Source organism: Anoplopoma fimbria, chromosome 11 (assembly GCF_027596085.1).
Source record: "Anoplopoma fimbria isolate UVic2021 breed Golden Eagle Sablefish chromosome 11, Afim_UVic_2022, whole genome shotgun sequence".
In the NCBI taxonomy this organism is placed as follows: Eukaryota; Metazoa; Chordata; class Actinopteri; order Perciformes; family Anoplopomatidae; genus Anoplopoma; species Anoplopoma fimbria.
Window position 1 is genome coordinate 1,285,671 of NC_072459.1, and position 15,709 is coordinate 1,301,379.

The window sequence follows — 15,709 nt, forward strand, 5'->3', positions numbered from 1 at the left end:
TTGTGCGTCCATCTGTCCAATTAAATGAATGAAACTCACGTCTGTCTCTGTCTCTGTCCACTAGTGCATCACCTCCTGCCTGTCTCTGTCTCTGTTACAGGGCGGTGATCAGGTGTGGGTGTGAATGTGAGAGGTGTGGAGAGCCGAGGAGTTAACTCCCCCTTTAATCCAAGTATTGATCCCTCTAGTCAGCCCGAGCCGCGATCAATACAGGCAATAAAACCGAACCCAGCAGCCTCTCTGGGGAACTGGGACCCACAAGCGAGGTGTGTGTGTGTGTGTGTGTGTGTGTGTGTGTGTGTGTGTGTGTGTGTGTGTGTGTGTGTGTGTGTGTGTGTGTGTGTGTGTGTGTGTGTGTGTGTGTGTGTGTGTGTGTGTGTGTGTCTGTGAGTGTGTGTGTGTGTGTGTGTGTGTGTGTGTGTGTGTGTGTGTGTGTGTGTGTGTGTGTGTGTGTGTGTGTGTGTGTGTGTGTGTGTGTGCATGGACAAATTCATCTGTGTGTGTGTGTGTGTGTGTGTGTGTGTGTGTGTGTGTGTGTGTGTGTGTGTGTGTGTGTGTGTCTGTGTGGACAAATGTCATCTGTGTGTGTGTGTGTGTGTGTGTGTGTGTGTGTGTGTGTGTGTGTGTGTGTGTGTGTGTGTGTGCATGGACAAATTCATCTGTGTGTGTGTGTGTGTGTGTCTGTGAGTGTGTGTGTGTGTGTGTGTGTGTGTGTGTGTGTGTGTGTGTGTGTGTGTGTGTGTGTGTGTGTGTGTGTGTGTGTGTGTGTGCATGGACAAATTCATCTGTGTGTGTGTGTGTGTGTGTGTGTGTGTGTGTGTGTGTGTGTGTGTGTGTGTGTGTGTGTGTGTGTGTGTGTGTGTGTGTGTGCGTGCGTGTGTGTGTGTGTGTGTGTGTGTGTGTGTGTGTGTCTGTCCTGACACTAGTCAGTCAGCTGGACAGCCCTCGGTGGCCGTCATGCGTGCTTCCCTCTGGGACTCTCCTGACGTCCAACATGACTACGCAGTCAGAGTGCTGCATACAAAACCAGACAGCTGCCTCAGAGAAGATGAACCCCAGCATATGCTACCATCACTCACACACACACACACACACACACACACACACACACACACACACACACACACACACACACACACACACACACACACACACACACTTAGACACACATACAGTGAGATACACTGCCACCTGCAGGTTAGTCCTATAATGAATCTTGGGCCACCAACATATTCTCTTTATATTCCTCATTTCTACTCACAGGAAACGTTAACACTCCCATTGGATATTGTCAGACGGTGAGCTAACACACAGAGATCATGTGCTTTAGCGTGCACACAATAAACAGATGAAGTCAAGCATGAAGCAATATATTAAAAAAGGCAATCTATATATGGAGTAGGCTTATTCCATCACACACACACACACACACACACACACACACACACACACACTGTACACAAACGTTGAGAGCCAATCTTCCTGACCCCTAATAAAAATATGAATTAACTATGAAATTACATCAGGGGGATGTTTATAATTCACCATACATCACAGGGTTTGTTATTGTTACCACCCCCATCGCCCCGGTAATCATCATTACTTTTTATTGTGGCTGTTAGCGTAGCATCATTAGCATACTGTATTGCAGTGGGTAGGAGGGGAGACCTGAGGTAGATTGTGATGCTCATAATATTGTCATTGCGAGGCAAAGCTATTGTTACAGGAAACACAATTATGCAATTTTGTATCTTTAATATCTGTTTGAAATTACACAGCTTCAATCAAATTCATGAGGTGTGTGTGGTGGAATGGCGGAGTATGTTATATTTATGGAAATCAGCCCATGAAAACCACATTTCTGTGATTACACATCTCCCAGGCCGTAGTTAATACTATAAGCTTACATCATTTTTATGTGGAATCCTCTACAGTGAGTTTTTTTCTGAGGATGATATTGTGCACTGGGCTCTAGCTGATTCTTGTAAACAGAGAAATTAAATTGGACCTGATGGTGGGCGCTCCTGGCCATCTGCTCTGATCCTCAGCAGCAGAGAATGAAGCATCGAGAGAGAAAAACAAAGTGAGAGAGAGGAAGGAGTTTACGAAACAGAAGGATGAGGGGAAGAGCAGAGCAGCAGGATGAGAACAAAAAGATAGACTGAGTCGTATTTGAACAGAAGAGAAATATATGAACGAATGTGTAAAAAACAACAACTTATAATTCAGACATATGGGCAGACAGTCTGAGACAAAGAAGCTGTGATATGAAAGAGCAGCAGAGCCTGTGATAACTCGACAAACCCCAGTGCTGGTGCTCTTGAGAGGATTGTGCTTCATTAACAGATAAAGAGTGGAGGAGACAGAGGAGCTCTTTGTTCCTCAGCCTTTATTCATTTCACTGTTATCTGCTTCTGGGAGCTGTATTTCATGACCTTTACGTTGCAGGAACAAGAGTTTCCAACAGCACGTTGTTTGTGTTTAATCTCCTTCTAGGATGCTTCTCTTATAACATCCTCTACTGCGGCGGTGAGGATAAATAAAGGTGTGTGAGAGAGAGAAGTGTCCCAAGGAAATGAATACTCTGCAGGTGTTCAAAGATGGGCTGATTGAAACTCTTGGTCTGCAGCTAAAAACAAATTCACCATAATCACCTTCAAGAAATGAGAAAAGTCCACTTGACAATCATGCTTCAAGGAATAGTTCGACACTTTGCACAGAGTTATATGAGAAGACTGTCACTGCTCTCAAATCTGTTTTTATAAATATGACAAAATGCAAAGGGGAAAATAAAGAGGCAGAGAGATTGCACACAAATTGTAAGACGTGTTTCATCCTTATCCCAGAGATTAATGAAGCTTCTTCATAAGCTTACAGAGTGGAGGAAAATATGTAAAATGTTAATTAGTGAGCTTTACAGGCGCTGGTAGATGGATTCTAACGTTTTATTGTTTTTATGCTAATATAAGCTTCCCCACTGATCAATAGACATCATTGAAAAACATTGCCTATGCTTTAGATCTGATATAAAGGATTATTGGCTTCCTATAAGCCCAATATTAAACCATATTTTAAAAACATTAAATATTTGAAAAATATATAAAAATCCTTAAAATATTGAGCAAAAAACACTTTATAACTGTTTATTGTCTGTCATATACACAGATTTTGTAAACTCATACTGTATCATGACGAAGGCTACGAAGACTAGAAGTGTACAAAACTTTTACTTTTCAACCTTGAATAACTTTAATTAAAATGATTAGTCTACATGCAAATAGATGTATAATATACTTCTATTAAACATATTTTCAAAGTTGCTCAGAGGGACGTAGTTTTATATTGAAGGGACGTCTTATCTCGGCTGCAAAGCATAAAAGCAGATTCTCCACATCTCACAGGTCTCTCACATCTCTCCTTTAAGAGAGAACATCCAAACAGTAGGTGACCATGAGCCAATACGAGCCAATCCCAGACTCCCCTGGGAGTCCCTGGAGAGGTCAGAGGTCAGGGCTTCAGACAGACACGACCCCCTGACATTATGACCTTCACAACAGCTGATCAACATCCAAAGCTACATTACATTACATTACAGTCATTTAGCAGATGCTTTTCTCCAAAGCGACTTACAGTCAGTAGTATGTTACATATCATTCACCCATTCACACACTGATGACAGGCTACCATCAAGGTGCCACCATCAGACTCTAACTAACATTCATCATCCAGTCCACACCGATGGCCTTCAGGAGCAACTTGGGGTTAAGTGTCTGGCGAAGCCGGGTATCGAACCACCGACCCTCTGATTGGAGAACTACCTTGCTCTCCACTACGCCACAGCAATGTTCAGTTCTACAAAGTATCACCAAAGCATTCTAAGCACGGTGAGACTGGAGGGATAAAGGAGGGACTGTGATAAAAATCCACTCTTTATACAATAATTATTTTGTTTGTATATATAATATTTTTGTTATTGTGGATTTTTAGCTTTTCTTCTTATTTAATATTCTTTACTGAGTGATTACTTATTTACTTATTCATAATATTTGATTTTTTTACTATGTCTCTAGTTTGCACTATCCTCTCTGCTGCTGTAATCCTGCAAATTTCCCCGCTTCAGGACTAATAAAGGATTATCTTATCTTATCTTATCTTATCTTATATTTGGTTTTTTTCAAGCTGGACCCTCAAAAAGAAAAAAATGTCTTTCCATTATTTCTAGCATAGTTATACCTTTATCTATAGCGTTGTTCCCCGTGCACCAGAGTGCGTTTCAGTGATGTTTCTGATCATGAGCAGCCGTGTGAGGTTTGTGATGCAACAACGTGATGGCAGGTTTATTGCTGAGGAGCTGAGGAAGAACAGTGTTGAGTGGGAAGTTGTGCAGTTATAGCAACGAGAAAGAAATATACACATGCACACTTCATAGTGAGGAGGGTAGCTGGTTGTGTAGATAGATAGATAGATAGATAGATAGATAGATAGATAGATAGATAGATAGATAGATAGATAGATAGATAGATAGATAGATAGATAGATAGATAGATAGATAGATAGATAGATAGATAGATAGATAGATAGATAGTGCCCAACCCTCATGGGTTTACAAGACAGCAGCAGTACAGCTGCAGTGGATCCACATCTCATCAGGTCACATCTGATTACAAAACAACCGGTTGCTTCACCGCTCCATCTTAAATAAAACATTCTTTCTTCTCTCCCAGGCCTGGCAAATAACATCTGCTACATAGAAGGTTCCTTTCCTAAAACACAACTCAAGTTTTTCAGTTAGTCATCCAGCCAAAAGAAATCAACATAAATGGAAGTCATTTTACTGAAGAGGACATCCCTTATGTCCTCGTAGACAGGACAGTAAAACAAAAAGTGCACCTCATTTTCAATTTCACCCAGCTCACACAACAGGTCCTCTGGAGTGTGTATGTGCAGGTACAGAGAGTGTGGAAAAGGAGGGAGGGGTGAGGAGGAGGATGATGAACAAGGGTGGTATTTATAAACCGCAGATCACTAACCATTACAATTTTAATTTCGTTTGCAACAGGGGGTTTGCACATGTGTGTGTGTGTGTGTGTGTGTGTGTGTGTGTGTGTGTGTGTGTGTGTGTGTGTGTGTGTGTGTGTGTGTGTGTGTGTGTGTGTGTGTGTGTGTGTGTGTGTGTGTTACGGGAGGGAGAAGGAGAAAACATTTGGACAATTATTCCATTTGGACAACAACACACACACTCCGTTTATGGTTGTGTTCATTTTCAGCCCTTATTTCTGCTGATGAATGGAAGGCTGAGGTCTTTCTATTAAATCAGCTCTCTCTCATGAATAAGAGTACTTAAGAGAGATTTAGATTTAGAACTCGCCTCTTCTGTTAGAGAAAAACATGCCGCCTGCACTCAAGACAGCACATGCTCATTCCTTCTCACTTTACATATCCAGAATCCCTGAAAGATCCCGTGTGTCCAAATTCTCTTGATTCATATTTGTCTCTCTGCTTGCTTGTAGGTTGGAAACACGAAAGATTTTATGAGCTTTGATTTAAAGCTGGTAGAGCTTGTCCTGTTTTACCATTTTGATTGTGCACTTAATGGCCCTTTCTGTCCACTGTGGTCCAGATATGCAAGTATATTGACAATTATTGGATGGGTTGCCAAGATATTTTGCACAGACATTCATGGTCCTTTTTAAGGTAAAACCAAATATTTAGGGTTCTCTTACAGAAACTTCATTTAAATTCCCACTGATGCTTATAACTTAAATCCAGCAGTATGTTGAGTAAGGCTCACTTCATACGTCTAGATAAAGAGGTAATTTATTTACATGATCTAGCATTGTTTTTTAAGTCGTGAAAATGACTTGTAAGCACTCAAACACATAAAATATTGCACAAAACAATTGAAGAGACCACAAACCGATCCCAAGAGTCAGTGAGGGTTGTCTCCAGGATTCTTTTACAAAGTGTTGTACTATGTTTACAATGTATACTACTACACCAAACCCCGATAAATATATAGAACTCCAGAGAGCAAAAACCTAAAGATTATTGTCCAAAAGCAGAAATACTTTCATAGAATCCTTAACCTCCTTAAGATCCTTCCATGCAGTGTAGATGCACTTCATAACATCAGCACATGTTATCGTTCATCGTGAACACATTGTAATGATAAACCAATGAATCATACTTGCTTACTTTCACATTTATTCAATAATTCGGCTTTCTAGCAGGCTCTAACCAAACCTGTTTCCCATAAGCCCTCGTGGTTTGTGTTCTAAACAACAAAACACTGTCACTGTGAGTGTGTTAGCACCTCACATCAACTTCAGACTCTTAGTCTCGTTAAGAATAACATTAATGTTTCACAAATGCAGAGAACAGAATGCTCATTAATGGACTTGGATGATCTGCTTCTAGAGGTCATTTCTTGTTCCTGTTTGGTATGAGACCCCCCGTATGTGTTGTTTAGCCTCCAATCAGTCCTGCTGATCCTCTGTGCTCTGCTTAACCCCTGGTACACTGAGGCCTGGGTGAACACTGAGTTAATTGCCATTTTCGTTCTGGACGGAGACTGCATGCTGAACAGAGCCGTTTCCCTGGTTACCTCACATTAAAACACAATGTGGATTATTTCAGGACTTTTTTTTGTATACCGGTGCTCTGGCAGGTAACGGATGCTTGATGGTTTATTGCGTCAGCTGTGTGAAATGTCATTGTGTGGGAAGTCGATTTTCCCCAGTGAGCTCTGAAGTGTCTGGAAAACACCCAGCAGTCACAGCTCTGGAACCTGATATCGACCGAGGAGGCTCTGCCCGACGACTCTCTCTCTCTCTCTCTCACCCTGATCAAACATTACCTCCACAGGGAGTGATGGACACACACAGCGAGGCCCACCTGTTCTCCTCACAACACAATCAGTGTGAGTGTGTGTGTGTGCTTTGTTAAGATGCACGACTCCAGCTTGTTTCTGCAGTCAAAGGAGGAAAAAACACACAACAGTGCAAAACAAACACAAAAGAGGAGTCCATCCAACAATCAAAAAGGACAAACTCACACATGAGACCCTGTCCAGTGACGTCTTAGTAACGGAGTCTAGTCTCTATTCACCATTCCTATCTCGAAGCCGCAGCCTCACAGGATCATCCATCTCCATTTCCCCACTTCCTGTCGCCGCGTCTCCAGCACCAGCTCAGCCTTAATCAATCTAATTAACAACCGCAGAACGGAGCCCGGACCATCTACCTGTCTGCCAAAACCCTTCCAGACCCTCTCAGGGCCTTTTGGTGTAAACATCCCCCACCTTGGCAGAGCTTGATTGAAGAGAACGTGATTATTGGTGATGGTTAACAGCGAGAAAGGAGAGGAAATAGATGTGTGATTCACAAATAAGAGCGTGTTTCATTAATCTAGTAAGATGGGAATACAATATACATTGACAGAAATAAATAAATGAAATCTTTTTTAATTAATAAAATAAGTTACGTTAAATCAAACAATTTTATATATATGAATCAATATATAAGCTATCAAAATGAGTCCTTGTTACAGTAAAAGAGAGCACTCTCCTACAACGTACTGACTGCTACAAAGGAATCAAATCACATTCCTACAAAGCCTTTATATAACGAGTGACCGAGCGAGGAGAGAAAATGACTCTGTGATCTCTCTCTCTCTCTCTCTCTCTCTCTCTCTCCCTCTTTGACAACAGCAAGCTAATTAAAATCCTGGCATTTCATATTCATCACTAATTAGCTAAACGAGGTGGCAGCTCCAGAGTGGGCTGCTCTTAATTAATCCGGAGGATTCCAGTTACACCTTGTGTGTGCACGTTGTGTGTCTGTGTGTGCACGTTGTGTGTGTGTGTGTGCACGTTGTGTGTCTGTGTGTGCACGTTGTGTGTGTGTGTGCACGTTGTGTGTGTGTCTGTGTGTGCACGTTGTGTGTGTGTGTGCACGTTGTGTGTCTGTGTGTGCACGTTGTGTGTGTGTGTGTGTGCACGTTGTGTGTCTGTGTGTGCACGTTGTGTGTCTGTGTGTGCACGCTGTGTGTGTGTGTGTGCACGTTGTGTGTGTGTGTGTGCACGTTGTGTGTGTGTGTGCACGTTGTGTGTGTGTGTGCAGCTAGCACGCTGTCTCTGCTGTATTCATCTTGTCTAGAGTAGTGTTTTACAAGAAGATGACCTCTGTCTCAGTGGAGGCCGAGGTTAAAGGTCATTTAATGCTGCCTGTATATACTGTACTGTGTTGTTCCATAGTGTGATAATTATGAAGGTGTTATTTTACAGTCACTTGTTTACAGAACAGCTTCAGTGATGGAAAGGAACAAACAGAGGGAAACTTTTGCAGCAGTTTACGCTGTTGCCTTACAAAAGCATCGCGTTTTTTTTTACTTACTTATTTAATATTCTTTACTGTGTCTTTACTTTTTTATAGTACTTGTTTTGATCCAGTTGTTTACTTATTCCTCTTGTGTGCACTGTCCTCTCTGCTGCTGTAATCCTGCAAATGTCCCCGCTGCGTGACTAATAAAGGATTATCTTATCTTATCTTAAAGTGACAACATTTACCATCAGCACTAATTGGACATCCACATAAAAGGTGACAAAAATGTTATATTTAAATCGTACAAAGTGTATTATGACAATTCGCTGTTTATTTTGTTTCAATTCATTTATATATATATATATATAGATATATTTAATCTTTTTTGCCATTATTAGATACTCTACCAGGTTAGCTAGCTGGGCGACACTTAATTAGCCATTTTACATTTTTTGTTTCTGGGTTATGTACCTTGACTGGTTGCCTGGCAACTGCTCAATAAAAATGTCTGGCTCATAACCTCCAGTAAAACAGCAAATTATCGTTTTTATATTTCAATTTTTTATGTATTTTTTAGCACATTATTGAACTATTACATTGACATTTTGGGACGTAATCACAGGGTTGATTAATCAGCTGTCCAGTCAACAGATATTTTAGTTTATATACCTTACAGGTGTGTTCTCCTTTGTTTTGCTTGTGTGTGAGATCTTTCCTCTGTGGTGTGAGAAGCAGAGATCGAGAGAGGAGCACGAGGAGAAGAAAGGTGAATAAAAGATAAGAAGAGAAAGGACAGGTACTTATAACGTTTCTATCCTCTGCTCTGATTCTGTTAATCCCAGCCAGAAAATCTTTTGATTCTTTACAAGATTCCCAAATCCTGGATAAATCCATAGCAAGACGTTAGTGCGGTGCAAACCCCTCTCTGACTTTAAGGAGATTTGCATTCTTCAAAGCTCTCACAGCCCGACTTCTTTCATTTGATCCTGTTGGACCGATGCTGAACTCCACTGCTGTGATGATGGCACTGCTGTCTGTCACAAGCCAAACGAAACTATTGGAAAGGCGTATTACAGCAAGAGGAACCAGGTTATTTTGCCAGAGCATTTGATTTATTGATTGCTGTCTTGTTGTAAAGAGAATTTCAATTATGAATATTGCAAAAATAACCAACAACGGTTTCTAAAATACATAACCCACCTTAGCTTTAATTACAGGTTCCTATTTGCTAAAGCATATCAAAGCCTTTACGTGTTTCTATGCAGCCGTAGGTTTCAGGTTGTGAAACTTTAGTATGAAAATGAAAGTGAACTTAACGTGAGATAATCTGTCCCAGTGAACCATGAAGCAGCTGAAAGCAGTCGTAGAAACTTGCTTTCTATGAGCCATTTGCTTTCATGCTGAGTAACTTCCTGGAGTCTCTACCTGTTTGGCCCTGTTTCCAGCCCTTATGCTAAGCTAAGCTAACTTGCTGCTGGCTTCATCTGCATATTTACTGCACATGCACAACTGTAGCATCAATCTACTCAATTAAACCTTCAAAAAGACAAGAAAGAAAGATTGTGCATTTCCCCAAAACTGTTCCTTCAAGAGTCGGCTGCTGAACAGAATCACATCAGATATCAGAGCTTCATGAAAAGCACAAGAACATATTTGGTATGAATCTGTTCATCTCCTAAAACATCCAGATATTGATCGTACTATTAGTGTTATCAGCAGTAAATACAAGGCAGTGAACTGAACTCACACATGCAGCTTTCTTTGTGCATGATTAATAAAAATGAACGGACCATTTGAATTATTTGTCTTGTGACCTCTGAACATTGAAAACTTCAATACGTATAGCCTCATTAATAAACATAATGAATATTTAGTATAGATAATGCAGCCTCCTCTTGTGTCTCTTTGAACACGGGCGTCCACATGAATGAAGGAAACCTTCCAGGGTCGTCTGTGCTGAATGGAACCTGAGCAGGAGAGCTGTAGTCAAACATATACAACCATGTACGTCCTTATTAATGCACACGCACACGCACACACACACACACACACACACACACACACACACACACACACACACACACACACACACACACACACACACACACACACACACACACACACACACACACACACACACACACACACACACACACACAGAGCTTCCAGTCATAACAGATAAATCACACACACACACACACACACACACACACACACACACACACACACACAGCTTCCAGTCATAACAGATAAATCTAATTTCATGTTGGAGGCTCACTCTATAATGTCATTACAGCACAAACTACACTGTTGCTGTGAATGTGTGTGTGTGTGTGTGTGTGTGTGTGTGTGTGTGTGTGTGTGTTTGCATGTGTTTGTGTTTGGTGGAGGATGCTATCCGTCAAATGCTATTGGCTGCTGAGGCCGGCTGCTCTCTAATCCACTTGTTCCTGCAGTGTGTAGATTAGCACCAAGCTAATGGATAGGCTGCCATCCTGGCACTCTCACACACACACACACACACACACACACACACACACACACACACACACACACACACACACACACACACACACACACACACACACACACACACACACACACACACACACACACACACACACACACACACACACACACACACACGTGTTTTTGGTAATACCACAAAGACAATCAAGGTCCAATAAAGGATGCTGTTGAGAGACACCTTGAACGTCCTGGAGGAACGACGAGACAAAGAGACACAACAGTCAGATGAGTAGATGGAGATAAAAAAAAGTGAACATCAGGAGAGGAGAGAGTGCTGAAATCATCTTTCACAGACGGGCTAATCATCTCCATGGTGCATAACCTCCAAGCAGGATGTGTTTGAGTGTGTGTGTGTGAATAAAAGAAAACAGAAAGTGTGTAAGAACAAACACATTCTGAGTTGATCTAAATCGTGTTCAGTGTTTATTCATTAGAGCACAGATCCAAATTTTAAATCTGATTATACTTTTTGCCTCTTCCTCACTGTGGTGCTTGTCCTAGTGAGCTAAGCAGCTACACAGAGTGATGTTAGAATGAAATAACAGTCTAATTCTACATTTCTCCTTGTCGTATGTGTTCGGGGTGGGAATCACCAAAGGCCCAACAGTATGGATAGTTAAGTGAAGATACAATCTATTTTGGATTTTAAACAATCTGCGTATTGCGATAACATATATTCCAATATATTGCGATTTGTTACCTTTTTTTTTTTAAAACTGCAAATTATGCAGTTTATCAAAAGTTTTCACTCTGTTTATCTTAATTCAATCATTTATATTTCAGCTACATTATGTTTGGCAGTGAAACAGACGGACTTAACCAATGAAACGCCATCTAGTGGACAGAAAAAGCTTTTGTTACCAAAAGGTTTCATTTGTATAATATTAATAGTTTGTGATAAAAGATCCGTGAATCGATACAACATTGTCAGCAAAATATTGCGATACTTTCCAAGGACAACGTCTTCTTCACGGAGCATCAGCTGATGAAGATGTGGTCTTTTAAGATCATATCCTCTAGCTCATGAAGGCACAAGTGCATGTTTAAAATACATTTTACAGGATTATTGTTTTAATTTTGGGTTACCTTCAAATACTGAAGAGTCAAAAGTTTTGACCAAGTCATGGAGCTAATGTTGGCTTAATTATCTAGCTGTGCAGCCTATAGAATCCTGCCATTATCATTTCAGATGGAAGTCTGTTTATTCCACCTCGTCTGGAATAAAGGACCAAGTGTTTCAAAAATGACTAGGATTTATTTTGAACTAAATCTGCACCGGTTGACATTGGAAACAATTATGGAGGGGTTGAGATTAGTCAATTTTAGACAGGAAGGCATTTAATGACCTCTAATTAAGAGGAATAATACACTGCTATATTGACAGAAACATGTTTTACGATATAAAAAACGTTTCTGTCACATATGCAGACACATACTTCCTGTTCTCTTGTTGTCTGCTGAACAGTGGATGTCTAAATATATATAAGCTCTACACCTGCCTCTCACAGAGGAATGAAAGCGAACACACTCTTCTTTTCACTGTATAGTGGGCTAAAATCCCACAGCTGCGTATGGAAACTTAAAAAAGAGGAAAATAGAATATTGAACAGATCAGAGCAGACAGAGACGTGTAGCCGGAGGATCAGCAGAGCAGCACAGAGGGAATTTACAGAGACAACTTGTCCTCTAATAAAGAGCACGTTCTTCCTCTGCCGCTCTCTGCAGGCTTACAGAGGCTGCTTATTGGTTCATATCTGACTGACTGACTACTGCAGCCACAAGGGGAGTGTGTGTCTGTATGTGTGTGTGTCTATATGTGTGTGTGTGTGTGTGGTCGGCATTCACACAATATTAAACCCTCACTATATCAAACCTCTCATGGAAAAGAAAAGAGACAAGTTGATAGAGGGAGAGCTAATGCCCCGAGGACAGATGTGCATGGCAATAAAGGAGTTTACTTTTTCATTTAATCTTATGTCATATTTGATATAATAAGGGCCAAGGAGGTTGAACTGTTTGGTTTTTTTCAAGGGTTGGGTTTATGGGATAACTCCTTTAATATCTCAAGTGACTTCCTGCTGTGAGATTTGTTTAATTAGGAATGAGGCAGGTATGGGAGGCTTTGAGGGCTTTATAGAGCCGGCACTGCTTTGCTATTACAAGCAACAGGGAAATAAAAGGAAACACCTTCCTCTGCTGCTCTGTTTGTCCTCAGTGTCTCTGTAGACGTCTGATGGAGGTTCAACAACCTGGACGACAGAAAGATAGGACAGAGGTGACCATGCACATCTGCATCCAGTTTAATCCAGAGTGCCCGTTTACCTCGTCGCTCCTCTTCTCTGGGCTCAGTTTTAAGTGCAGTTTTTCTATCATTCTTCTTCTCACACTCTACTTTTTCTGCATTCTTGTTTTTCATGCTGATCTACTTCTTGCAATTGTCAGCATCCGAGTGGAGGAGGTGCTGTTTCTGGGTAATTGCAGCATTAGTGCCTCAGAGTGTGTGTGTGTGTGTGTGTGTGTGTGTGTGTGTGTGTGTGTGTGTGTGTGTGTGTGTGTGTGTAGTGTGTGTGTGTACTTGTGCATGTCCATCTAACCTCCCTCCTGTGTATCACCACAGGAAGTGATGCGTAACCATGGGGAACATGAATCTCTCCATCCTGCTTTCATCAACAACCTCTGCGTTCGCTGCTCTGGCATTGAATCATTTCTTAGCCTCCATTACTAATCACCTGCAGTCTCACCTGGCTGCTTACATCAAACTGGTTTTAAAAGCCTCTTTCCCAGAGAGCCGTCTGGCTTTATTCGCCCCGGCTCTGATGAAATTTGCAGGCTGTCGGGCGACTTAAGCAGGAAAGTCAAACACCGGTCTGGCAGGCGTGTCCTTGCTACAGGAGCACATTTAGGATTTCCCCCCAGGCACATACACACTGATTGGATCTGTTGGTGTGAGGTAAGTCCTGCATGCAGATGATGTACACAAACACACAAAACTACAAATGAGCTAACCAAAGACATACTGCCTTGCTGCATTCAATTCTGCAAATTACTAAACCTCCATAATTCTTTTCAACACTAAATCCTTTTGTGCTGTAAAAATGCCTCACTATTGTATTCAGCTGGAACCAATTTGACTCTAAGATGACTTATTTTTCCCTTTATTTAGCAAACTATAAAGTGTTTTAATGCTCAAAAGTCAGTTTTGCGTGGAGTATTTGTTCAAATCTGACTGTCATCTAGACTTAAAAACGGTACTACTACAGCATAGTGAAAGAAAAACTAATGTGTGGCAAAAATAAAACATGATTAGGTCTGAAAATAGAGATTGTGATGAACACAACCAAACCTGAGCAGTGCATTGATTTGGATGTCAAACGAGGACAAACGAGTGCAGAAACTATCCATGGACACAATGTTTGAGTCTCTCACTTCACGACGGAGACTTCTTCTGTTAGCAGAAAGGAAATATTCCAGTAAGACACAAACACTGTCTCCATCTCCTCTCTTCCTTTCTAATCTCTTTTTTCATACTTTGTCATTTTCCCCTCCCTTTCTTTCTTCACATGCATTTTGATCTATTTTGCTCACTCTCATGGATCTACTCTGTTGCTCGGGTCTTGGCGCTGTGCCACCATCATATCTCAACCACCCATCTTCCCATATTTCTCAGTAGTCATCTCTGACACTAACCCCATCACTCCGGTGCTCCAGATGGGTCACTTATGCTAAAATGACAAAAAGAATAACTGGATTAAACTCTGCATGCCAGACAGAGACCAACATTCACAAAGAGTACAGATTCCTCACAGAGGAACAGTATTCTACACATGAGCATTCACAGTTACGTATTGTGCGTATATATACACACAATCACCGCTCGCATTCATTTCCATTACAGCAGCACAAGGGTGGACATATATCTGAGACTAGTTTAATTACTCACAGTAATTAGCCAGAGGAGCTACCGACGATGCTCTCCTCTCTCTCTCTCTCTCCTCCCTCTCTCTCTCGTTCTCTCTGTGTGGATGTCATCCAGCATGCCTGTGCTGTATAAAGAGCAGGACGCCTGCATTCTTATATTATGACCCACTGGCATCACATTTAGTGCTTCAAGAGTTTATCCCCACAATAAAGTCACCATTTGAACCCGTCTCTGCCCTTTTATTAAACCCCCCCCCCAGTCTTGATTTCTTTGTTTCCCAGTCCTCACCCACACAATGTTTGGGGATTTTCTTTATTCCCAGCCTGCATCAAAGCGATCCAAGCGAACCCACTCCTCACTGCTCAGTCAGCTAATTGAATTTGCATCTGACTTTTAATTAACAGCAAGGCCAATTTGCATAAAGTCGGATAATTTGCATATGGTCGGCAGCCCCCTCCCCCCTACATGTCTGAGTGCCTGGCACAGAGCCAAGGGAAGGGGTGGCAACTGACATCGGAGAGAGAGAGAGAGAGAGAGAGAGAGAGGAAAGGAGAAGGTGAGGTGTCTGCCAACAAAGGAGAAGAGAAGCAGCAGATGGGTGAAAGGAGACAAATGGGGGCAAACAACAACTCATGCCATGAGCGGGGGGAGATGATCACCGTGCACATGCACACACGGCATCACACTGGCACAAATATCTCCACAGATTTTGCAATCAAGTTAGCTAATTAAAAAAATCAAAGAGGGAAAAAACAACGTGATGCATGCTAAATAGTTACACTCATCTTACAAACAGGTGTTAATTGGTGTCATGGTGGCTCTATGCAGATGAGCTGGGCGCTCGTGATAACAAGATATGGCAACGAGGTGCAATGCAATGCCTTTGTCGACTAACACCGAGACGGCTTCATATAGAGGGACGCTGCATTCTTAGTGTGGA

The 15,709-nt window shown here is 41.6% G+C and overlaps 1 protein-coding gene across 1 annotated transcript in view; it reads right to left on the minus strand.

The window, feature by feature from the left end:
* Window positions 1–13,266, minus strand: part of LOC129098219 (trinucleotide repeat-containing gene 6C protein-like) — a 60,068-nt gene extending 46,802 nt beyond the window's left edge. The window contains 1 exon segment of the mRNA XM_054607207.1: window positions 13,173–13,266. Coding sequence (XP_054463182.1) covers window positions 13,173–13,266 — 94 coding nt within the window.
* Between the last annotated feature and the right edge of the window lie 2,443 nt (window positions 13,267–15,709).